Here is a 23,446-nt window from a genome sequence, read left to right on the forward strand (position 1 = left end):
AGGAGACTCTATCTTTTTATCTTCACAAGCTTATTAATTGCAAGATAAACTTGGAGCAGCTCTGGACTTCTTGGCCACCTGCATTATTTAGGAAGGGAAATGAATGAATGGTTACTTTAACTTTTGGTAAATGAGAGAAATGAAGACACATTTCCTCTTCAATAATAACGTAAGAGGAAAAAGGAGATGGCAAACTTCCAACTGGTACAGAGAAAGATTAAACCCTGTTTCACTTGGAAGAACTACAGATTCCAGCTGAACTCAGATATTCATTGGTATTAATTCAAAGCCACATCTTCTTTAAAACACCACTGTTTTGATGATGTACTCAGGTTCTGTTTTCTTTGCCTTTTCCTCATTAGGAATTGGGGTGAATATTCTGTTTGCCTTTCCAGAACTTTTTCCCCTCCGCGCCCCCCACCTTATTCTCCACTCCTGGAGGCTGAGTAGGCATGGATTGCATCGACAAGTTCCCTTTCCTGAGAGTCCTGGTTGGATTTGGACTGTGGGATGCACTCGATAGACAGGAGCACAGAAGAGAGAGTCCAGGCATGGTTTGGCAGGAGCTGTGTTTCTCTCTCCAAGGTCACATCTCCTGCCCATCACCCTCAGTGACATCTAGAACTCTTGCCAGCCTGTGGTAGCTGCTCCTTCCCTTGTCCTCAGAAACTGAGGAATGGTAAGGATTCATCTCGTTGCTGGCCCTGGGCTTATTACTTTCCTTAAACCGTGCCTTTACTTGGTTAATAATCTTTGCACTAAAATTTCCATAAATCATTCATTTGAGTGAGACTTCTTGTTTTCTGGGACACTGGCTGACAAAAGCAACAGAGGTATTTTTACATGAGAAGCATCATTCCAGAACTCCAGCTGTCCATAAATCACTTACTCCAGGTCCCTCCCTTTACAGAGAGACTGCAGATCACAGAGAACAGGCGACTTGCTTGATGCCACATAGCCATGTATGACACAGCCAGAGACTAGAATGCATGGTGCTCGTCTTTTCAGATCACACTCCCTTCAGACCTTGGCGAGGATCGGACAGGAATGCTGCAAAAAAAAAAAAAAAAATTATAGGCCAACATCCCTGATGAACACAGATGCAAAAACCCTCAACAAGACATTAACAAAATCAATATACACCATAATCAATTGGGTCTTATCCTGTGGATGCAAGGACAGTTCAAAATCTGCCAATCAGTCAATGTGACATATCACGTTAACAAAGGAAGAATAAAAATATTATGATTGTGTTAATAGATGCAGAAAATACTTTTGACAAAATTCAACATTCATTTTTGATTAAAAAAAAAACTCTCAACAAAGTGAGTATAGAGGGAACATACATCATAATAAAGGTCATATATGACAAACCCATAGCCAGCCAACATCATACTCAACAATGAAAAGCTGAAAGCATTTCCTCTAAGATCAGAAACAAGACAAGGATGCCCACTCTCACCAGTTTTAAACAACACAGTTTTGAAAGTCCTAGCAGAATAATCAGAGAAGAAAAAGAAGTGAAAGGGATCTAAATTGGCAAAGAAGTAAAATTCACTGTTTGCAGATGACATGGTACTATACATAGAAAAATCCTGAAGACTCCATCAAAAAACTGTTAGCACTAATACATGAGCTGTCATATTAGCAAGGAAAATCATCACTACTGTAATAGTTAGCTTTTGCTGAGGGCTTCCTGTGTGTCAAGCTTCGAGCTTGGCGTACACATATATCCCCATTAGTTCTCAAAACTACTTTTGCTGATGCTGTAGATGAGGAAACTCAGAGATCAAACTGCTTGTCCCCATCATGTGGCCTGGGGTAGTGTGACAGAGCCAAGATTCACATCTGAGTCTTTCTGATTCCAGAGTCACATCCTAACCACCCTGTCACATGCTTCTTACCAGAACCTGTTCTGTGGGTTGGATCTGAGAGCACAGCGATGTCTAAAAGGCCAGGCCAGATGCCAGAGCTGCTTAATCCTGAGAGAGCAGCTGTGAGGGCAGCAAGCACACGAGTCGTTCACTCTGTAGGCAGGTGTGCAGCTCCCACCGCTAACGCTATTTGGCACCGACACCCCAGCAGTGTTCTGCCGGGATAAATCCTTCTACAAAGGTTGCCCTTCTCTGGCAGGAGCCCACTGTGGGCTGACAGCTGAGCTGCTATGGGGAAGTTGCTGGGAGATGCTCAGAGGGTGGCCTCCAGGGTTGGGAGCCAGACTGGCGTCCAGAGTCCTAACTGGAGAACTACAGGATCATGGGAACCAGGGACCAGGGAAATCAGGAGCACTTGGATATGACTCAGCCAAGAACTGTGTCCCACCCTAGGCAGCCTCAGGGTCACAGACAGCAACTAACCAGGCCTAATTTTGAAATGATCAGATGAGTACTTGCTTAAGAATGAAAATGTGATAAAAGCAAGGAAGTGGAGAAGACAAAATAAATCCTCCCACCTCAGGACCGTCTGCCATGTTCACCCCAGGAGCCCATGGTCTGGGAAATCTGTGTCCTTGGATAGATGTTCCAGATGGAATCCACCTGGGAGTCCACTGCTGTGCCCTCTTGGGGCCACACCTGGTCCTGTTGCCCATGGGCTCCTGGGGACCCCGAGAGCAGCAGGGGAGTGCCCTGGTCCCCAGGACACACCCTTGGCTCTTGCTCAGACCCTCACCTGCCGTGTCATCTCGGCAAATGACATTTCTTCTATGCTCCAGTTTCCTCCTCTGGATGAGGGGGCATGTAATAAATTTGTCCCATGGGTCTGAAGATTTCTCTGTGCCCAGTCTCACTGTAGCTGGGCACTTGGGCTCCTTTCTCACCCTGCACCAGGGCCCTCCCTCTTCTCATCTTCACCAACAGAGTCTCCCATGGGAGACCATTCTGGTGACAGATGACTCAGAGCCACAGTCTCCAGGGCTGTGGAGACAGCATTCCCCCACGTAGGAAACCCCATCTCAGAGTAAACTGGTGGAACCCAGGAACTCCCAGAGGTCACTCCTAGAGACAGGGTCCTCTCCCTGCATTCTCTGAGCTTTTCTGGGTCTCATTGTCTGTGGGAGCCCTCATGGGCTAATCCCTGATGCCAGGAAGTGTTTTGATGAAGTCATGCCATTGCTCACCAGGGAACTAACTGCATCTGTCATTTTCTGAGTCCCGCTTACCGCTCACAGTTTTCCAAAGAAGTGAAGAGGGTGACATCACCCTCCTCTCCCGTCCCTTCTCAGCCAATCTCTGATTCCCCCGATGGCACCAGCTTGTCTTCTGCCCTCAGGCCTGGGCTGCGCCACCCACCCCCTCTGCCCGCAGACCTGCCCCCGAGAGTAATTTCTCCCTCCCACACTGGCCGCCCCTTCTTTCCAGCTGCTCTGAGCTGCCTCCTTGGAAAGCTCCTATCCTCCGCTTGGCTGGGCATTTGCCCATCAGACTGACTAAGCAGGTCCTTCTGGAATTTTCTCCCTGGGGTGATCTGTCTCACTGCCTAAAGGCTGAGCAGGGCAGAGGGAGGGCCCGAGCAGGAGACCAGGTCCAGAAATGCAGGGTCCACTCAGATTCGGTCACAAGATCGAGCCCATGCTCTTGGGCTCCCGGTCCATCCTGGGGTTCCCCTGGAGCCTGGGCAGGAGTCAGATCACCCAGCCTGCCCTGAATCCCCTTTAAGAATGGGCTTCTTAGTAAGTAGGAAGCTGTTCCAAAAACACCTGGAAACAGAAATGCCACTTCTCTGCCCGGAGGGCCTGCAGCGGGAACAAGGAAATAACTGGATCCAGGAAGATGGGGAAAGCTGGACTCTCAGCACTGATGCAGTCAGGCGACTCCAGGGCCCCCCGAGGCTGTGACTAGAGCCGAGGGCGGGAAGGCTTCCCTGGAGGCCCTTCTGTCGGCCCCTCTGAGACCCTCTCAGCCTCCTGGAGCCCTGGGGGCTTCCATTGTGGCCCCTCAGGTCCTTCCTCTGAGTTCCTTGCAGCAGAAGGCAGAGAAAAGATGGGGAAAGCCAGACTGGACACAGGCCACCTAGGCTGTCTCACTGCCCCTGAGGCGCTTTCTCTCACTGAGCGCTCACTGAGCGCTCTGGAGCTGACAGTGACGGAGATACGTTCACCGGTTAAGCTGGGACCTTGGCAGAGAAAGACGAGACACGATTAGTGACTTGCTGGGCTCACAGGTGTAAACTGGGCCCGGGAAGCTCATTCAGACCTGCCTCCTGCGCTCAGGCTGATGCCCTGTGGGCGGAATGAAGATAATGTGATGCGGCCTCTTTATCATCAGGCTTAATCTTCCTGGACTCAGTTTCTTCATCTGGAAAATGGTCCCTCACCCCCAGTGAGAACCACCAAGCACAATTGGGAACGTCTTCAAGAAGGCAAAAGTACAGCGCAGACATCTGTCCCATTCTCCGTGCCACAGCCCAAACCCAGCATGGGTACCGAATGTAAGCTGATGCAACAAAGGATAAGTTTAGCATCAGGTGAGCAGCATGAACTGGAGGGTGCAACCTAGGGACCCCCTTTACCATTCTTGGGGTGTACTTCTGCCATCCTCATGGGGCACTGAATGTAAGCTGATGCAACAAAGGATAAGTTTAGTATCAAGTGGGCAGTATGAACTGGGGGGCACCCCAGGGGCCCCTTTACCGTCCTTGGGGTGTGCTTTGGCCATCCTCATGTCTGCTACTCCCCCAGTTTACCAGGGAGCACGGCTTCCCTGAGAAGTGGGGCATGGAGTAAGAAGCTGGGGAAACTGTATGACATCCCCCACTTCCCCACCCCCACATCGTGCCCCTCTGCACCCATTCCTCCAACACTGCAGCAAACCCTGCCTTAGGGCCTCTGCACCTGCCTTTTCTCCCGCCAGCGAGGTGTCCACCCATGCTTTGCTCTCTCTCTTCCTCCGGGTTTTTACTCAGATGTCACCACAGCAAGAGGCCTTTCTTCATCACTCTACGTATGCTTCATCCCTTTCAATGTTTTTCTCCTAATCACTTAACATCATCTAAGTGAACTCGATATATTGTTCACTTATTTCGTTCATGGTCTGCCTCCTTCACTCTGATACAAACACCATGAAGGCAGGAATTCTTGTCTATTTTGCATCTGCTGTAACCCAGAGTCTAGAAGAGGGCTGACTCATTGAATAAATGAATCTCTCCTTTCTGGAGGATGTCACCAACTCAATGCACATGAGTTTGAGCAAGCTCTGGGTGATGGTGAAGGACAGGAAAGACTGGCGCGTTGCAGTCTCTGGGGTTGCAAAGAGTCGGACACATCCGAGCGACTGAACAACAACAGCAACAACTCCTTTCTACTCTGGGATAGGGTACCCAGTGGAGTCATGAAATCCACACAAGAGCTACAATTTCACTTTCTTTTATTTGTGGCACTAGAAGACCAACAGTGGAGACAGTGTGATGTAAGAGTGATGGCCTGAGGCCCTCGCTGCCCAGGGAAGGTGAGAGGCCTTCATCAGACGACACACAGCAGTTCCTTCCTACCAGATGCCTGATCTGAAATCACTGTGAAACATACAAACGATCTCGCCATATTTGTTGCTTCATTAAGACAGAAATTTTATTTCAGGAATTCCTCTTGATTTCTATTAATCTCTTAAAGAGCTTTCTCTATAGCTGTAGTCGACAATCTGTGATAAATACCGGAGACTGAGTGCCCTGTGCTGTGATTCTGGGCAAGCCACCCGTCTGCTGCGCAAACCATGGAGACCACGCCCACAGTGTGAAGCACCAGCACAATCGTGATCTGATGGGAGTGACCTTCAGACGCCCAGTCTCCTCCTTCCTGCCCTGGGAAGGATTTCTGAGGCTCCCAGGGGAGCCTCTGGGCTCCGTGCTCAGCCCTCCGTGGGAGAGGCCTGCGGCACATCACAGCCTGCAGGGGGACAGCACACCGCGTGGGCATGCCGTCCACAACCAAGTCCTTCTGAACGCGTCACCACCACCTCGGGAGAACTCAGACCTGCCTGATTGTTACTCCGGGTGACTGTGGTCGACTTTTAATAGCTTACTTGGTCAGATCACGGTCTGCAGCCCTTCATGAGGTTTTTACCCCAAATGTTGGAGGAATAATAAGAATATAATACTTTCATTACTCAGTGAAGTCACATTTGAAAAAGCCTCTCAACTCTTTCTTCTTGCATCAAGTAGCAGATGACATTCAGGTTATTTCATTTACATACTTTCCCTAGAATTCAGAAAGATTTTCAACAACTAAATGGTTTTAACCATCTACATGTGGTAAAAGTCTCAAAGATCCAATATTGGCCTAAGGCATGATTCTTTCCACTCTGTCCGTCAATGTAATTAAGCGTGATGGCCCAGCGTTTACAGTCCCATTAACCTGCCAACAAGAATAGTTTATTGGCAACTTTAAATATTCAGAGGCAAATACATTTCCTTGGCACAAGCCACGTGGCAGAGCAGCACCCCCATCCGTTTTAACCACAACGCTGGAGTGGAAGTCAGAGGTGGGTTTTGGCCTGGAGACAGGGGAGCTGGCCAATCCTGAAGCCCCCTGGGCCTGGCGCTCATCAGTGGTGGCTGTGGGCGTCCCTTGGGGGCGGTTTTCTGCCACAACTGCATCTTGTCACTGACTCACACAAGCAAGGGCACCTGCGGTGAAGAAAGACCTACTGTTACTCAGGGATGTAGCGGAGTGCAGAGGGCAAGCATCCGGGCGCTGAGGAGCTGTGCACCAGTCCCTCCTGGAAATAGTCCTCTCCCGTAACAGCCCCCAGTGTTTATACAGTACCCGTCCAACTTACAACCCCAGGGAGAAAGCTCTCAGAAACACAGACGTGCCTGAGTAATTTCAGTGACTGGCTCCTGCCTTCAGGAAACAACGACTGGAGCAATTGTAGGGTCAGATCTGCAGGTCCCTGTGCTTCTCCTAGGATCATCCGCTGCCCCCAGCCCTGCCCTTCCGGAGCTCCCGCCCAGTAGTCTTTCCCTTTTCCCGGCTGGTCTCTCTGCCTGGGGCGTGTCTCTGTTGCTGCTGCTGCTAAGTCCCTTCAGTCGTGTCCAACTCTGTGGGACCCCACAGATGGCAGCCCACCAGGCTCCCCCGTCCCTGGGATTCTCCAGGCAAGAACACTGGAGTGGGTTGCCATTTCCTTCTCCAATGCGACAGTGAAAAGTGAAAGTGAAGTCGCTCAGTCGTGTCCGACTCTTAGTGTCCGACTCTTAGCGACCGACCCCATGGACTGCAGCCTACCAGGCTCCTCCGTCCATGGGATTTTCCAGGCAAGAGTACTGGAGTCCCCTTTTTTGCTGGAAAATGAGGAAAACTCCTTCTTTAAGAATGTTCAGACCACCTGGAAGGAAAAGGCGCTCTCACTCCAAGTCCTGGGGAGCCAATCCAGTCGCCACCCCCCCCCGCCGCCACGGGCTGTGGGTGACATGGCCCACCATGGTCCCCCAGGTGCCGTGTCTCTCACGCTGGAGCTGCGGCTCCAGGCAGGGATCAGGGCACCAACCCCCACCTCATCATAGGAGGCAGGCAGGCATCAGTGAGTGCAGGGGATCCCAGTGAGTGACTGCAAACCCACCCGTTCACCTTGCCACTCTGGGTCCGGGTCTGCACCCTCGTGGGATGCCCAGCTGCATAAAATGTGATGGCAGGATCTTGAAGGACCTATTTCCATGCCTCTGAAGGCCAAGGTGAACAGCATTTTTAAAGAAAGTGACAGATTCACCTGAAACAGTGTGAAAGGAGATCTGGATTTCTCACCGTGGTTCTGCTGGATTCAGTACATTCTAAAAGGATCAGTGCTGGCCCCACTTTGCACTAAATTATCAAAGCGAACATGTGAGGACTCAAGTAGATCTCTTATGATGGTAACAACCACCACCACCTAGAATGCTTCCAGTGCGCTTCCTGTGTTTTAGGCACCATTTCCAGCCCTGCACAAATCTCATCTCAATAAGGCTTCAGCTCAACTGGGCTTCCCTGGTGGCTCAGAGGTTAAAGCCTCTGCCTACAATGCGGAAGACCTGGGTTCAATCCCTGGGTGAGGAAGATCCCCTGGAGAAGGAAATGGCACCCCACTCCAGTACTCTTGCCTGGAAAATCCCAAGGATGGAGGAGCCTGGTGGGCTGAAGTCCATGGGGTCACTAAGAGTCGGACACAACTGAGTGACTTCACTTTCACTTTTCACTTTCATGCATTGGAGAAGGGAATGGTAACCCACTCCAGTGTTCTTGCCTGGAGAATCCCAGGGATGCGGGAGCCTGGTGGGCTGCTGTCTATGGGGTCTCACAGAGTGAGACACGACTGAAACGACTTAGCAGCAGCAGCAGCAATCCCCAGAAGGCTCATCTGAGCAGAGAACCGGCCACTGGCGGGTTGACTGCACGGCTGCATGGGTGTTTCTGGCTCCCGCCTCCCAGATCCGTCAGCAGCCCCTTTGCTGCAGGCACCCTGACACCATCTGAGAGACGAGATGGCATGAGACCTGGATTTGCAGGCATGGAGGGAGGAGACAGGCCCCGCTGACTTGGATGGAGCCCAAGGAACACACACTGTTGGTGTCAAGTAGTCTGACACCCAGGCCAGCTTGGGATGGAGACAGAATTGGGGCCAGTGGCGTCTGGACGGTGCAGGGTCTGCCAGAGAGAGGTCACAGGACTGACTCCAGGAATGAGTGCAGCTTTGGGGAAAGGAAGCAGCAGCAGAAAAAAGACTCACAGCATGGTTCAGGGGGGTGGGAGGAACGTGCAGGGCGCTTGCTCAGGGAGAGTACAGACAAGGATGCACACGTTTACTGCAAACAGCACCATGAGATCCAGGGAACCGAGGGTGGAAAAGGCTAAGAAACTTATTTAAAGAGTATGTTAGTTTTGTTTCTGATAGGTTTTTCTATCAAGCTCTAGACAACTTCAGAGGTGAGACACTTCTAACTCCAAAACAAAGGTTTTACTTGTCAGTCTGAAACAGCACAATGAGCTTGCCGGAACATCCAAGCAACAGAGAAAACAGTATGTGTGTCGGTGCGAAGAAAAACGGATCGAGCCTGCTACTGGAAAACGCAGCCAGCGTCCTGTTAATAGTGTGTTTATCCCGTTTCCTGACCTTTGAAAACCTGTAGGATAAAGGGCGCTATTCTTGCATCCGAGGCTGCCAGCAGCGTTGTGACCTTGATGATGGCCGTTGTGGGAGTGTCAGGGAGTGGATGCTGGGGAAGTGCAGGTGCACGAATGGTCAGGACATCTAGAAGCTACAGTGAAGGGGAGGAGAGGAAAGAGCTAGGCGGAGGTGGTGCTGGGTCCTTGGGAGGGATTTTTAAAATGCATATTTACTATTATTGTTTTAACAAATTGATTGATATATGAAATGTTAAAATGCAAGCATTTAAAGTGTAAACTTTGATACATTTTGATATATATGTGTATAAACATCACCAGAGTTAAGATGATGGATTGGGGTTATTTTTTAAAATTCACTTTTATTTTTTTATTTTTATTTTTTAATTTAAGTTGAAGTATAGTTAATTTATAATATCATATTAGTTTCCGATGTATAAAATAGTGATTCAGTATTTTCATAGATTATACTCCATTTAAAGTTATCATGAGATATCAGCTGTATTCTCTCTGTGCGGCATAACAGGCCCTTACAGTTTGTTGTATACACAGTAGTTCTAGCTCTTAACCTCCCACCTGTGTCTTGCCCCTCCGCCTCCTTCTCCCCACAGGCAGCCCCTAGTTTGTTCTCTGTATCTGTGAGTTTGTTTCTGTTTCGTTATGTGTACTTGTTTTATTTTTCAGATTTCACATCCAAGTGGTAACACAGAGTATTTCTTTCTCTGCTGACTTATTTCACTACAAGGCTTCCCTGATAGCTCAGTTGGTAAACAACCTACCTGCAATGCAGGTGACCCTGGCTTGATTGCTGGGTCGGGAAGATCCACTGGAGAAGGGATAGGCTACCCGCTCCAGTATTCTTCGGCTTCCCTTGTGGCTCAGCTGGTAACGAATCTGCCCACAATGTGGGAGACCTGGGTTTGATCCCTGGGTTGGGAAGACTCGCTGGAGAAGGGAAAGGCTACCCACCCCGTACTTCACTCTAAGTCCATCCATGCCGTTGCAAATAACAGTTTCACTCTTTTCTTTCACTCTTTCAGCTCAGTAGTATTCTATTGTAAATATACCACATTTCTCTTTGTCCATCATCTGTTGATGGACACTTAGGTTGCTCCCATATTTTGGCCGTTGAAACGAATGCTACTATGACATTGCTGCTGTGGTTCAGTTGCTAAGTTGCGTCTGACTCTTTGACCCCAAGGACTGCAGCACTCCAGGCTTCCCTATCCTTCTCTCTCTCCCAGAGTTTGCTCAGATTCATGTCCACTGAGTCAGTGATGCTATCTAACCATTTTGTCCTCTGCTGCCCTCTTCTCCTCCTGCCTTCAATCTCTCCCAGCATCAGGGTCTTTTCCAACGAGTTGGCTCTTCGCATAAGGTGGCCAAAGTATTGGAGCTTCAGCACTAGGGTGCACAAATCTTTTCAAATTAACATTTTCATTTCCTTCAGGTCTATGTCCAGGAGTAGAACCGCTGGAGTGTATGGTAGTTCCACTTTTAGCTTTTAAAGGACTCTCCGTAACGTTTTTCTATAGGGGCTGCATCCGTTTACATCCCCACCAACAGTGTGCAAGTCCTCAGCCCCCTTGCAATCCCGCCTCTCCCCGATCCCTATACAACCACTGATACTCACCTCTACATAGTAGTTTGCGTTTCCTAGAACTTTATATACATGGAACAACCTACTATGTACTTTATTTCTTGTCTGGCTTCTTTCGCTCAGCATAGCTGTTTTGTGATTTATCTCTGGGTTGTTGCTTGTACATTCTTTTTACTACTGGGAAGTGATTCACTGTAGGGATACACTGGTTTTGCATCTGGGTTGGGCACGTCTCAGGGAGGGGTGCCCTCTCCTTCTCTGGTAAGTGGGGTGATGGTGTCTACATTACAGGACCCCTCCCCCTCCCCCCATGAGGCTTGTGCTGTCCCTCACAGCACCGTCAGCAACCCCGCTGCCACTTCACTGAGCATCTCAGCACTAAGCACGAGGAGATATCCCAGGCACCGTGGCCACTTACAGCCTGGCCCCACTGGGAGAAGCACCTTTCAGAAGGCAGTTCCAAGTTGCGAAGATGAATCTCCCAGGACACAAAAGGGTAGGTGGGAGCATGGCCCAGTGAGGGGAGTTAAGGGGCAGGTGAGTAAAGCAAGGGGGCGCTGCACATCCCCTGCGCTCCTGGCAGTGACCCTGCTTTAGACCAGCCTGGCAACCCCAGTGTTGCCAGCGTAGGAGCCCGGGGCTGGGAGCATTTGAATCTCTGGCTGGAAGGAGCTCTCATCACCACTAATAGCAACCTGATGGCCGAATCCAGATTTTCACAGTTCTCAGTGAACTAAAAAAAAATATTTGGGAAGGAAAAGTCCTAAACTTCAGTGTCAAAGAGGAAATTGCAGGTCAGCACTAAAAAGCTTTGGCTTGGACAATTCAGTGAGAGAGATCTTGGCAATAGAATTGGCCACAGGTAGCAAAATGATGCTGACGGCCATTAGGGTCCACCCAAGTGTAAGCCACCTTGCTAAGGAAGGGAGTAGTCTGCTGCTCAGTATCAGCTCACATGATCAGGGGACCTGCCCTAGGACGGGTGTGACCCAATTCAGGAGGAGAGACTACCCTCCCTCCCCTCCCTGGCAAGGGGACAAGGGAATGCTGCAGAGAGAAAAGCTCTAGAAGGTTCCCTGGTGTCCCTAAGGTTTCACGCTTCCTAAAAGAGTCCTTCTTAGTTTGGCTGGACAAGAAGAAAAACAATGAAGGACAAAGCTTGCAGTTTAAGGCCAAGCCAGAAAGCTGTAAAAATATCCAGGCATCGTTTTGCTTCCATGCCTGTGAAGGAAAATGATGTTTATATGGGAAAAGGTAAAATGAACAGTGGTGACAGATCTGAAGCTCAGAGTGAGGGAGGGGAGAAGTTGTTAGGGAGCAGCAGGGTTCTCTGCTCTGACTGATGTCTTCCCGCCTGGACAGGTCAGCTCCTGGGCACTTGCGGGTGCCCGAGGGAGTCAGTCAAGCAGCTGTGCAGAAGGGGAACAGGAGCCCTGGTGGAAGCCTGAAGGTGCCCAGAACTCATCTTATTTTCCAGAGAAGAAGGTGGTTTCTTCTAGCTTGATGTGGATTCTTGGCAAGTTTATAATGATTATGCAATCAATGAGCTCTGAGTACAGGGACCCTGAGTTGCACTCTGCCACTGGTATGGAGAGTCAGGTGATATGGTGGCAGGAGATGCCCGCTCCCTCTCCATTCTCCCAAAAGATAGTTACTGAGCAACCACTCTGTGTTGGGGGCTGTGCAAAGCCTTGGGACCCACTGGAGCTCACAGTGTGGCAGGAGAGCAGGCACCATGCAGAGGTTACACAGATCGTTACTGAGATTAGACCGTGATGTGACTGTGCGGGGAAATGAGGTAATGCTCTGGCGGGCCCCTCCTCCAGCCAGGAGGCAGCGGAAGACTTCCTGGGGGCTTGAGGTTAATTCAGGAACATGCAGGATGACTGGGAATTAGTTGGCAAAACTAGGAGGTGAAACCTTTTCCTTTCAGGAAGAGGGAACAGCATCCTCGGGGGTCACTCAGCAGGTAGCCTGTGATGACAGACAACCCTGGGTTCTACCTGTAGGAAAAAGGTCACCTGAAAAGTCTGCGACAGGCAGGATGGTCACCAGGCAGCAAAGACAGAGCTGGCCTGTCTGTACCGCTGAACTATTCCAACCTAACCGGAACACATCCAAGGTCTACAGTGTGCTTGCTGAGCACAGTGTGGGACGGGGTGTGGGCGGCTGACAGTTCTCTCGTGCTGGCTCCCGGTCACAGAACTTGGGTTCTCTCCCCACAAGCGAAGGGGCTCTGGCTTAGGAGAATAGACGTTTGCTGCTGCTGCTGCTTTGCTGTGCTGGCTCCAGTCCCTGGGGCGCTGACGTCATGTCAGCTGTCTAATCACTTCTCACGGGGTCTGCTGCCAAGACCAAGCGCCAGGACACATGTGTGGTCTGACTCAGTTAATTCCTGCGGTGGGAAACACACACCTGGGAGGGCCCAGCCAGGGTGGGGATGTCATGGGACCTAGTAAGGCATTCCCAGAGGCTGGCCACCCGGGCTGGACTGCCCTGGGGTCTGGGCCAGCAGCGGCCCTGACCTGGTTAAGGCTGGGGAAAAGGCCGCAGGACACCTGTGCCCCGCCTTCCCATCTGTGGGCTGGAAGCTGCAGTGTTCCCGCCCAGAAGCATAACGGAGGAGGTGCTCACTCTTGGCCCTCCGTAGAGGACTGCTGGGACACACAAAGAAAAGGCCTTGGGGCTTTCACCAGGTCCCTCACTTTAGGAGATGTCCCTAAGGCTAAGGCGAAGGACAAACCCCCTCTTTCTCTACTCCTGGTTGATAACCCCCAAGAGCACAGACAATGCTTCATTCATGTCTCTATCCAGAGCAGCTACTGCGATCCTGGACTCTGGTGGGTTCTCAGGAAATGCTTGTGGATGAATAGCTGGATGTGTGAATGTTTTAAATATAAACACAGATTAAAAGGGCACTTGCTGTCCATCCCAGAACCTCTGAAAGGATGCATTCAAAGCAGACTGACAAAGACTGTCCGACCGGATGGGCACAGTTTCACCATGAATATGAATTCAGGATGGAGTGGAAGGCAGAAGTGTACTGGGAGGTGGGCGGGGGGCACAGTCCAGGGTCTGAGCCTTGCACTCAAGATAGGAGAGCCATGTCTACTGCGGATGGGACAGCAGACTGAGCAAAGCCAAGGATGCTGTCACCTGGGGCTGGAGGAAAGACAAAGCAGGCGTGGCTCTGACACTCATAGACACAGAGTCAGAGGTGTTCACTACATACCATGGAGGGAGGCAAATGGACTTCCAATCACCCTGAAAAATGGCCAACTCGCTTCTAAGGGAATGATTCCCCCTACATCAAAGCTACCCTCTTGCCTTTTAGCATAAGCAGCATCATTGCCAGCGCAAAATGTGTTCCAGGAGGGTGAGTCACTGTGCCTGTGTTTAGCAGTAAGAGTCTGGTCCCCGAACACCCTCCCAGCAGGGTCAGATACCCTGCTTGTACTGGAGGAGGTGGCCTCAGGCACTGCAGCCCCTCACATTACCCAGCAGAGTAGGGAGCACCCTCAGTCCAGGATGCTGTCCTTGCTACATGCATCCTGAAGTGTCACTGAACACCCAGGACAAAGGAGCATCTGCTCATACTGAGAACCCACAGACAGCACAGGCCACATGGCATGAGTCCCGGAGCCCGGCGCTTTGCATCTTTTCCTCAAGGTTATGCAACTTTAAAAGCCTGAATGGTGAAAGAAGGCTGAAGAGGCAAAGCTCAAATGACTTGAGGAGCAAGTGTCAGAACATGTACGAAAGTGCATCTGATGCGAAGTCACAAAGACCTCCACAGCCCGTGCCTGCAGAGAAGCGCTGCCAAGCCAGGCTCCTCGGAAGGCCCAGCTGGCCCTGGTCAGCTGAGCTGCATGCGTGTCCCCTGGTGTCACAGGTCTGCTGCGCCACACCAATGGTGGGGGGAAGCTGCTTGAAAAGGAGGTCAGGTGTGTGCCTCTGGGAGGACAACCACTGGTTCCAGGTGAGGCCAGACTGTCTCAGCTGCCCTGTGCGTCCCTGATGGAGGCTGAGCCGAGGCTGCAGGGTGGATGGATGGTCCTGACTTCCTAAGTCACATGTCCTTCAGGGCTTACAGGAACGGGAGATGCAGACTGCCAGTGAGAGGCCTGGCTTACTGCGTAGAGCAGTGACCTACACAGTCCCGTCACTCAGCTCTGCGGCCTCCAGGTAAGGTGTGCGGCACTGAGCAAATGGTCAGGGTCTCCCAGGTCATCTTCACCCTCTCATCTGGGGCCTGGCTGTCAGCCTAGGGGCATCTCTTAAACTGCTCTGGGCATCAAAATCTCAGATGCACCAGACTCACTGCCTCAACCCTTCCAGGATGGAGAAGGCAGGTCCCAACACTTAGATTAATCCAAGAAACAAATAAAATGTGGGCTTCTGACTGCCATCTCAAGCAGCTGCTAGGAAGCTGAGATGGTGATGAGCAGCGGCCAGGCCTGGGCCTCCCGTGGCTCTTTCTGTTAGCCCCCCAGGCTGTGCTGCTTGCTGCGTGGACACACACTCTCCCTGCATCCCCACCTGCCACCCAGCAGGCCCCACCTGGTCCCAGCCCTTTCTCCCACCGCCCTTGCATTTTCCCCTACTTTCTTTCCCATTAGCACAAATAGCTTCCTCTGCTTTTTCAGACAATTCCCAAATTTGATTTTTTCCCCTTCCTTTCTGGAAGGCCCTTGTGCACACTCTAAGACAGAGAAAGCCTGAGGTTCAAGGTGGCATGGGTGGCAAGATTTCTCTCAGTGCCCCTATTCCTTAGGACTCCTGCCAGATGTGGGGAGAGGAACAGCTATCTGAAACCATCCAAAATCAGTCAATGAGAATATGAGTATAGGAGAAATAAGTACAGCCTTCATATTCAGCGGTATTCAAACTGTATCAAAACTCAAATGACACAGATAATGATCTCAAACCTCAATGGAAAGTGATTTGGTAAAATTGCAGATTTGTAGGCTCAAACCTCTGAAAAATCTACAACCACAGGATGAAGATGTCTTGTGGATTTCACTTTGAAAACAATGTTTTCAGAAACTCTTAAATTGTTCCCAGGGACCAGCTGAACCATCAGGGTTGAGAACCGGCTGTGTTGCTTTGGATTCTCTGGGAACCACTGGCACTTTCTTTCTTTGAACTATAGTTGATTAACAATATTATGTTAGCTTCAGGTGTACAGCAAAGTGACTCAGGTATATATACACATAGAGATATAGATATAGATATAAATGCGTGCATTCTCAGTCACTTCAGTCATTTCCAACTCTTTTGTGACCCTATGGACTGTAGCTCACCAGGCTCCTCTGTCCATGGGATTCTCCAGGCAAGAATACTGAAGTGTGTAGCCATTTCCTCCTCCAGGGCATCTTCCTGACCCAGGGATCACACCCACACCTGCTGCACTGTGGGTGGATTCTTTACTGCTGAGTCACCAAGGCCTCCCACCATGGCTACTTTTTCAGATTATTTTTGACTATATGCTACGATAATGAATACTATATGCTAAGATATATATATATCTTATATATATATACTATATACATATATACCATATATGTATATATATATATATATACACTATATACATATATATACTATATATGTATATATATATATATGTATATATACATATATATACTATATACATATATACTATATATGTATATATATATATATATATATACTATATACATATATACTATATGCTACTATATACATATATACTATATGCTACGATAATGAATACTATATGCTAAGATATATATATATCTTATATATATATACTATATACATATATACTATATATGTATATATATATATATATACTATATACATATATATACTATATATGTGTATATATATATATGTATATATACATATATATACTATATACATATATACTATATATGTATATATATATATATATACTATATACATATATACTATATGCTAAGATAATGAATATAGTTCCCTGTGCTATACAATAAGTCCTTGTTGATTACCTATTTTATATACAGTAGTACTCTTGCCTGGAAAATCCCATGGACGGAGGAGCCTGGTAGGCTGCAGCCAATGGGGTCGCTAGGAGTTGGACATGACTGAGCGACTTCACTTTCATGTTTCACTTTTATGCACTGGAGAAGGAAATGGCAACCCACTCCAGTGTTCTTGCCTGGAGAACCCCAGGGATGGGGGAGCCTGGTGGGCTGCCGTCTCTGGTGTCACACAGAGTTGGACACGACTGAAGCGACTTAGCAGCAAAAGCAGCAGTGTGCATATGTCAGTCTCAAACTCCCATCCTCTACTTTTCCCTTTGTAACCATAAGTTTGTTTTCTATGTCTGTGTATCTGTTTATGTTTTGTAAATAAGTTCGTGTCCTTTATTTTTTTAGATTTTGCATATGTGATATCCATACAATATTTGTCTTTCTCTATCTGAATTACTTAGTATGATAAGTGAAGGTCCATCCATGCTGTGCAATTGGCATCATTTCATTCTTTTTCATAGCTGAGTAGTATTCCAGTGTGTATGTGCACCACATCTTTGCTATCCATTCATCTGTTGATGGACACTTAAGTTGCTTCCATGTCTTGGTAACTGTAAATAGTGCTGCTGTGAACATTTGGGTGCATATAGCTTTCTGAACTAGAATTTTTGTCTTCTCCAGATATATACTCAGGAGTGGGAATGCTGAATCATATGGTATTTCTATTTTTTTGAAAAAAACTTTAAAAAATATTTTTAAAGGGAACTCTATACTCTTCTCCACAGTGGCTACACTAATTTACATTCCCCCCAACAGTGTAAGAGGGTTCCTTTTTCTCCACACCCTCTCCAGCATTTGTTTTTTGTAGACTTTTTGATGTTGGCCATTCTGACCCATGACTGGCCCTTACTTTCATTTTGATGTTGAGACACGGATGGAGGAGAGAGATTGTCTCAGGTTTGAATTACAGAGCTGTCTTCATCAGCGTCTGCAAGGTCTAACTGTTAGGACGCTTACTTAGTCATTCACCCCGATGTCTTCACTTTCCCTCATTTCATGTAATAAAGCACTAAGCTCATCAAGATATAAATTATGGAGAAATGGAAACAAGTAAAAACAAACTGAAAGCCCTCAACAATTTTAACTGCCCCCCCACTCCCCCCATCCCCGGCATCCAGAGGACAGTCTGGCATCCAAGGCCAAGAGATTAAGTGCAGTTTCTTCTCCCAGCATCCTGAGGCAGGGCTGAGCTTTCGGTAAATGGAGTGCCCTTAGCATTCTCCCTACCTGATGTCTTGGGTCCCTGTTAGGGCCACAGAGCACAGCTGGGGACACCTGTCCAGCACCAGGGACACACTCTGGGGCCTACCCGAGAGCTGTGCCTGTGGCCCCAGGGAGGCTCCCAGTCAGTGTGCTAAGGCCACACCAGCCCAGGCTGCAACAGCATCCCGGCCTTAGTGAGGACTGCCTTCCGCTGTGCTGCCTATGGGAGCCTTTCATGCCCTCCTTGCTGCCCTAGGCTCCTTGTGGGAAATTTTTCAGCAGCGCCTGCCCTCCTCCGTGGAAGTGGCTCACCCGTCTCGTGGGCCAGCTGCTCTCCTTCATTCTGAGGGCCTTCTGTGCCCACCAGGTCCAGCCCTATGTGACCAAGACCACGTTACTCAGGTTTTCTGAGCCTCATTCACTTTTTATGTAAAATGAGAATAATCATAGTACTGACCTCTTCAGGGACACGTGAGGACTTAAGCTTAGGATCTGGAAATGATCTCTTTTAAAGTAATACCTGTCACCACTTCCCTATGATTAGCCTAACTTCCCACCCACTAGAAATGGGCAGGGAAAGAATATCAGTCCATCCACAGAATCATTTTGGAGTTAAAGCAGATCTCAAAACCTACCTAATCAAAGTCCTTAAAATTTGGGAACCCTACATTGGACCCCACAAAATCCACTGCTTTGAGGGACCAGGTAGGCGATACGTTCAGACCAAACAGAAAACAGGATAGAGCAGAAACTGCAGAAAAACCAGAAACGTGTGCTCCGCCCAAGGGACTGCAGAAACAGTAATTTTCCAAACGAATGCTGTCGCCTGGACCCCAACCAGGGCCCCGCAGGATGCATCGCAGATGGACGGAGGGGGAGCAGAGGGGATTGGGGTGACCTGGGCCTCCCACAGCCCAAGAGAGCGCGCACGCGCCGTCTCACACCCTCACCTTTCTCAGCCTTGCGGCTCCGGTGCCGGAGCGGATGGCGTCCATCAAGGCCTGTCTGGCGTCCAGCGGGTTGCCGAGGGGGCCCTCGCTGGACCTCGACGCTGACCAGGATGAGGTGGGCGCCTGGGTAACCGGAGTGGGTGGGGGCGGGGGCGGCTGGGACTGGACCCCAAGGTCTTCTACCCGCGAGGGGTCTGGCCCATGTGCAGACAGCGCGGCATCGCGGAGGCTCTGGAGCTCCTCAGAGGCAGAGGACGTGACCTAGCAACGAGACGGTGAAATGACAGGGTCCCAAATGTCCTTTCCAAGAGGCAGTGCTTTTCAGACCCTGAAAAAACCCAGGGGCCGTGTCTTCTCCCCATCCTGGGGCTCTCTGTCAGGTAAGTGACTGCTGGCAGGGAGCAGGGCTGCCCTCCTGAGACCCCTGCCCTCCTACCTCACCTGGGCCTGCCTGGACAGACCCTGAGGCCGCACACACACAGCAACAGCCAACTGGTGGGAAGGACCCGCCTCCAAACACGGAGAGGAAGGTGCCCACCCGGTTTTTCCCCGGATTCTGGCTGCGGAAGGTGCATGACCCTCTGTCCCCAAGCTCAAGTCTGGGTAGTCCTGCGACTGTGTCACACCAGCCCCAGCAGGTAGCAGCTCCATCCTGGAGCTGAGTGGCCACTGCCTCTGCTGCTGGGTGACCCAGCCCTGCAGCCCGCTCTGTGTCCTGGGAGTGTGGGGAGGTGCAGGCACAAGTGTACAGGAAACGCTAGCGCCTTCAGGAGAGGCTGGCCCTCAGGGCCTCTCCCGCAGCCCGGCTGGCCACTCCAGTGATGACTTAGCATCGCTTAGGGAATTGGAGGGTCGCCCTGGCTTGTGCAGTTTTCCGGGGGTCACTGTGGTGGGTGGGTGTGTGTCTGGGGCCCCCTCTCACCTTCCTCAGGCTGCAGGTCCCGCTGTGGCCACGTATGGCCGCCAGGAGGGCTGAGCGCTCGCCGTCTGCCTCAGTGTAGGATGGTTTCTTTGGCCCTCCCTTTGAGCCGGGTTCTGGAATCTAGAATATTTATTAATGACGTCAACTTCTGTCACTTGGGTGACAGGGAAATGATGACTATAAGGCAGTACACAAGAAAGCCTATAGTTATCAGGTCAGGCCTGCAGGGTCAGTTTTATCATCTCTGTCTGTTAGAAGGTAGAATTATCAAGGTGCAGTTCTGGATTGACCTCACACTATATAAAAATTAAGGGGCTTCCCTGGTGGCTCAGCTAGAATCTGCCTGGCAATGCAGGAGATGCAGGTTTGATCCCTGAGTGGGGAAGATCCCCTGGAGAAGGGAATACCCACTCCAGTATTCTTGCCTGGGAAATCTCATGGACAGAGGAGCCTGTTGGATGAGAGTCCATGGGGTCACGAAGAGTCAGACATGACTGAGCGATGAAACAACAGCAACAAAATACAGAAATCAAAAGCTATGTATTTGGGGAGGCACAGGGTGATCACCCTCCCCAAATGTCATCTCCCTCTTTCCTCAGTGGCAAAATGAAAGAAACAGTTTCTAACCATCAGTGTCAGGGTAGCTGTTAAATAACATTTGCAAGGTGATAAATTCCTACATGGGGGGCAGGTGTCATAAAATTTTCCCCAAGGCTTCAGCCCACCACTGCTGAAAATGCAGGGTGATAGGGGGCAGGGCCTCAGCCTGACTCTCCATCTTCCCCTCCAGGCTCAAGGACCAGTTATGGATGATCCCTCCCCAAGCCGGCACCCCACCCCATCCCTCCACTCCCCCGTGCCCACACAAGGATGTATTGCTGACACCTTTCCCCAGGGCAGTCAAGAGCCTTAAAGGCAGTGTGGGCAAACCAAAGTCATCAGTTTTGTCTCCTTGGTGGTTCTATTTAAATAACTCCATAGGCAGGGAGATGGAAATCCAGGTAAAATTAAGCCGTGCAGTCACCCTCATCCCTAGCCTGGTCCCCCTCCTCTGATGTCACCTAAGATCTGTGTCTGAGTGGGTGTGGGGGAGAGGCCGTCCCTGAGGCAGAAGCCAACCAGTAACTTCACCTTGCGGAGCCTGTCCTTGCCTCCTGCTGAGTGGATGGCCTCCATCAAGGCGCTGTGCAGGGATGTGTCTTTCGGAGCCGGCCTCTGGACCACAGGCCTGAATTTCTTCTTTGGCCCGAAGATGCTGGCTGGCAGTGTACCATCAGCTTCAAGTGCACCTGTGCTTAACAAACTGGGCTTTTCCTCCCGTTGTGGGGGCTCCTGTCCAGCCCGGCCATTTGTATCTGACACTCTTGGAGAGCAAGGAGGCTCGCTGTGGATGGGGACCCACCGGGAGCCATTCACCAGGGTGCTGCCTGAAGTCTGATCATCTCCTGAGTGAAGGCGTGAGGGACTCAGGCCGTCAGACTTGTACTTGGGGTCGGATGCTGAGTCGGTCCTGTGTGTCCTTATGTTTTGCTCTCCACTGAGACCACTGCTCTGTCCCACAGAAGCCTGGTCCCGTTGTGCAGCTGTGACTAGTGAGCCATGGGAATTTCTGTGGATGCCAGACCGGTAGTCTTGAGCAGACAGCTTCCTGTAAGGGCTGCTGACTTGCCATCCAGGATGGGGTCCTGCCGTCGATTCCTCCCCCTCACGACGAATGCCCGTCCCTGGGTTTGGGCTGGGGGTGGTACTGTCCTTCACCACAGGAGGTGCTACCACTGGCTCTGGTGCTGTGCCTTCATACGTCCTCTGGGTGTTATCCTGTCTCCTCCCCGCATCACTGTGGACTTTTGGGGTCCCTATCCGCTTGGCAATGGCAGAGGCCATGTACTGACTGGATGTTCTCCTCTGAGGTTTGAGAAACGGGACTTCCGCGGGGTTAGCTGCTGGCACTTGGAGGGGGCGAGTGGCTGCTGGGGGTGGCCAGCTTCTCCCCTCCCCCACAGCTCTCCCATCTTCCGAGTGTGGGGACTGGGGCCCGGGCAGTGTTCCCTGGGGGTCTGGGGAGGTGGGCTCGCCTCTCAGTCTGCTTTCCTGAGGTTGCAGATTCGTGGGGGTGGTGGGGGTGGGGGTCCTCTTGGGCCTCTCCATGGGCCGGCCAGAGTGCTTCTCTATAGAATTGGATCTCCAGAATTCTTTGACTTTTCCAATGGGTGGGGTTTCTGCCTCCAGAGTGGGCGATGAGGGGACTACAGTCCTGCCGGTATGCACGTGGGGGCTCACCAGGTTCCCCAGCTCATCGATCTTAATGGCACCCACGGAGAGAGATGCCCCCCGGTCATAGCATTTCATCTCTGACTTCGGAGGGACAATTTTATAAGTTGTGAGGCCATATTTAAGGCCATAACTCCCCGCTGGGTGTTGGCCTCGTTGATGCCATGGCGGTAGTGTTGAGATATCACCTTTACCATCGCTTGCCTTTTCCTTCCCCAGCTGTGGGATCACCCTTCCAGGGGCTGGGGTCCCCCCGCTGTGAGCAGAAACAGGTGCCCTGCCTTCCTCCTTCCCATTCCAGTGGTGAGTGTGAAGCGCTGAAGCAGAACTCGCCGTGGGCTCCATCTTCCTGGGATCCACCTCCTTCCAGGTGTTGGTCAAGGCTGACCTGACCTCTCTCTCAGGCTCCCGGGAAGGAGCTGGTGAGCTGGGCCCTGCTGCCCGCCTCTGGCTGTGCTGCTGGGGGCACTCGGCCTGGTGAGGTGGTGGCTGAGCCTTACTGTCGGCTGTGCTCCCCAAGTCGGAGGAGCCGGCGTTGTTGTTTCTATTGGAAAACACGCCTGAGTCCACGGGATCGTCCAGAACCTCCCCTATGAACGTCACCGGGACTGCCTCAGGGTCACCATGGGGGGTGGACATGCCATGTATGGAGTTGGCGAGGGGGCCTGTGTCGGCTTCGTAGCTTTCTTCCATTTCTGCAAAGAAGCACAACTCAGGTCACAGGCAGAGCCCACTTGGATGATTCTGATACCCCTTAACCAGTGAAATCCCACCTTGATTTTCATCTCCTGAGGGTCCTTTGGTATAAGTTATTTAGTGTCATTTGGGTTGTTGTCTACACATGCCCAGAGCCAGTCTCAGTGCACAGGACCCAATCAAGGATGTGTCTGCAGATTCATGATGCCTTGGGGGCAGGCACTGAGGTACCACATTTTGCCAGTATCTTTACTTACAAATTGATGTTGAAGTCCAAGCCCTCAGTAAACACCACCTCAGAGCAGGATGGGAAGGTGGATTTGGGATTTTTACTTTCCTCTTGATTTGGTTCACAAGGAGCACCGCAGAATCTATGGGTCAAGTTGCTCTTGTTCTGCTTCCTAAGAGGCAGGTGACAATGCCTTGAGCCCCCAATAATTAGCCCTAAAGGACATAGTGGGCCTGCAGGCAGGGTCTGAGGGACAGACCAAGGTTGAGAAAGGTGTCTTAGCTCTGTCAACCCCATTTGAGGACAGAAAATGAAAAAGTGAGTCAGACAAAAGGCTGGGTCAGCTCTGGAATCTGCCTCCTCCTTGTTTTATTTGGTTGTCAAGCAAGGCCTGTATCTACTTTCTAGTCTGTGTGCCTTTGAAAGATTTC

General features: G+C 50.5%; 1 protein-coding gene across 3 annotated transcripts in view; it reads right to left on the reverse strand.

Moving 5' to 3' along the window:
• Window positions 1-205: 205 nt before the first annotated feature.
• The window catches only part of COBL (cordon-bleu WH2 repeat protein), a 299,076-nt gene continuing 275,835 nt past the window's right edge, over window positions 206-23,446 (reverse strand). For 2 of the 3 annotated variants that reach the window (XM_027540263.1, XM_027540264.1), the window contains exons 11-14: window positions 20,951-22,785; window positions 19,820-19,939; window positions 18,898-19,158; window positions 206-1,050 (exon numbers count right to left, since the gene is read on the reverse strand). In XM_027540263.1, coding sequence (XP_027396064.1) covers window positions 1,021-1,050; window positions 18,898-19,158; window positions 19,820-19,939; window positions 20,951-22,785 — 2,246 coding nt within the window. In that variant the 3' untranslated portion in view covers window positions 206-1,020. Of the gene's footprint in view, window positions 1,051-5,346; window positions 6,619-18,897; window positions 19,159-19,819; window positions 19,940-20,950; window positions 22,786-23,446 lie in introns of those variants that run through there. The other variant, XM_027540262.1, reaches the window with a different exon arrangement.

This window comes from Bos indicus x Bos taurus, chromosome 4 (genome assembly GCF_003369695.1).
Source record: "Bos indicus x Bos taurus breed Angus x Brahman F1 hybrid chromosome 4, Bos_hybrid_MaternalHap_v2.0, whole genome shotgun sequence".
NCBI classification, from domain to species: domain Eukaryota; kingdom Metazoa; phylum Chordata; class Mammalia; order Artiodactyla; family Bovidae; genus Bos; species Bos indicus x Bos taurus.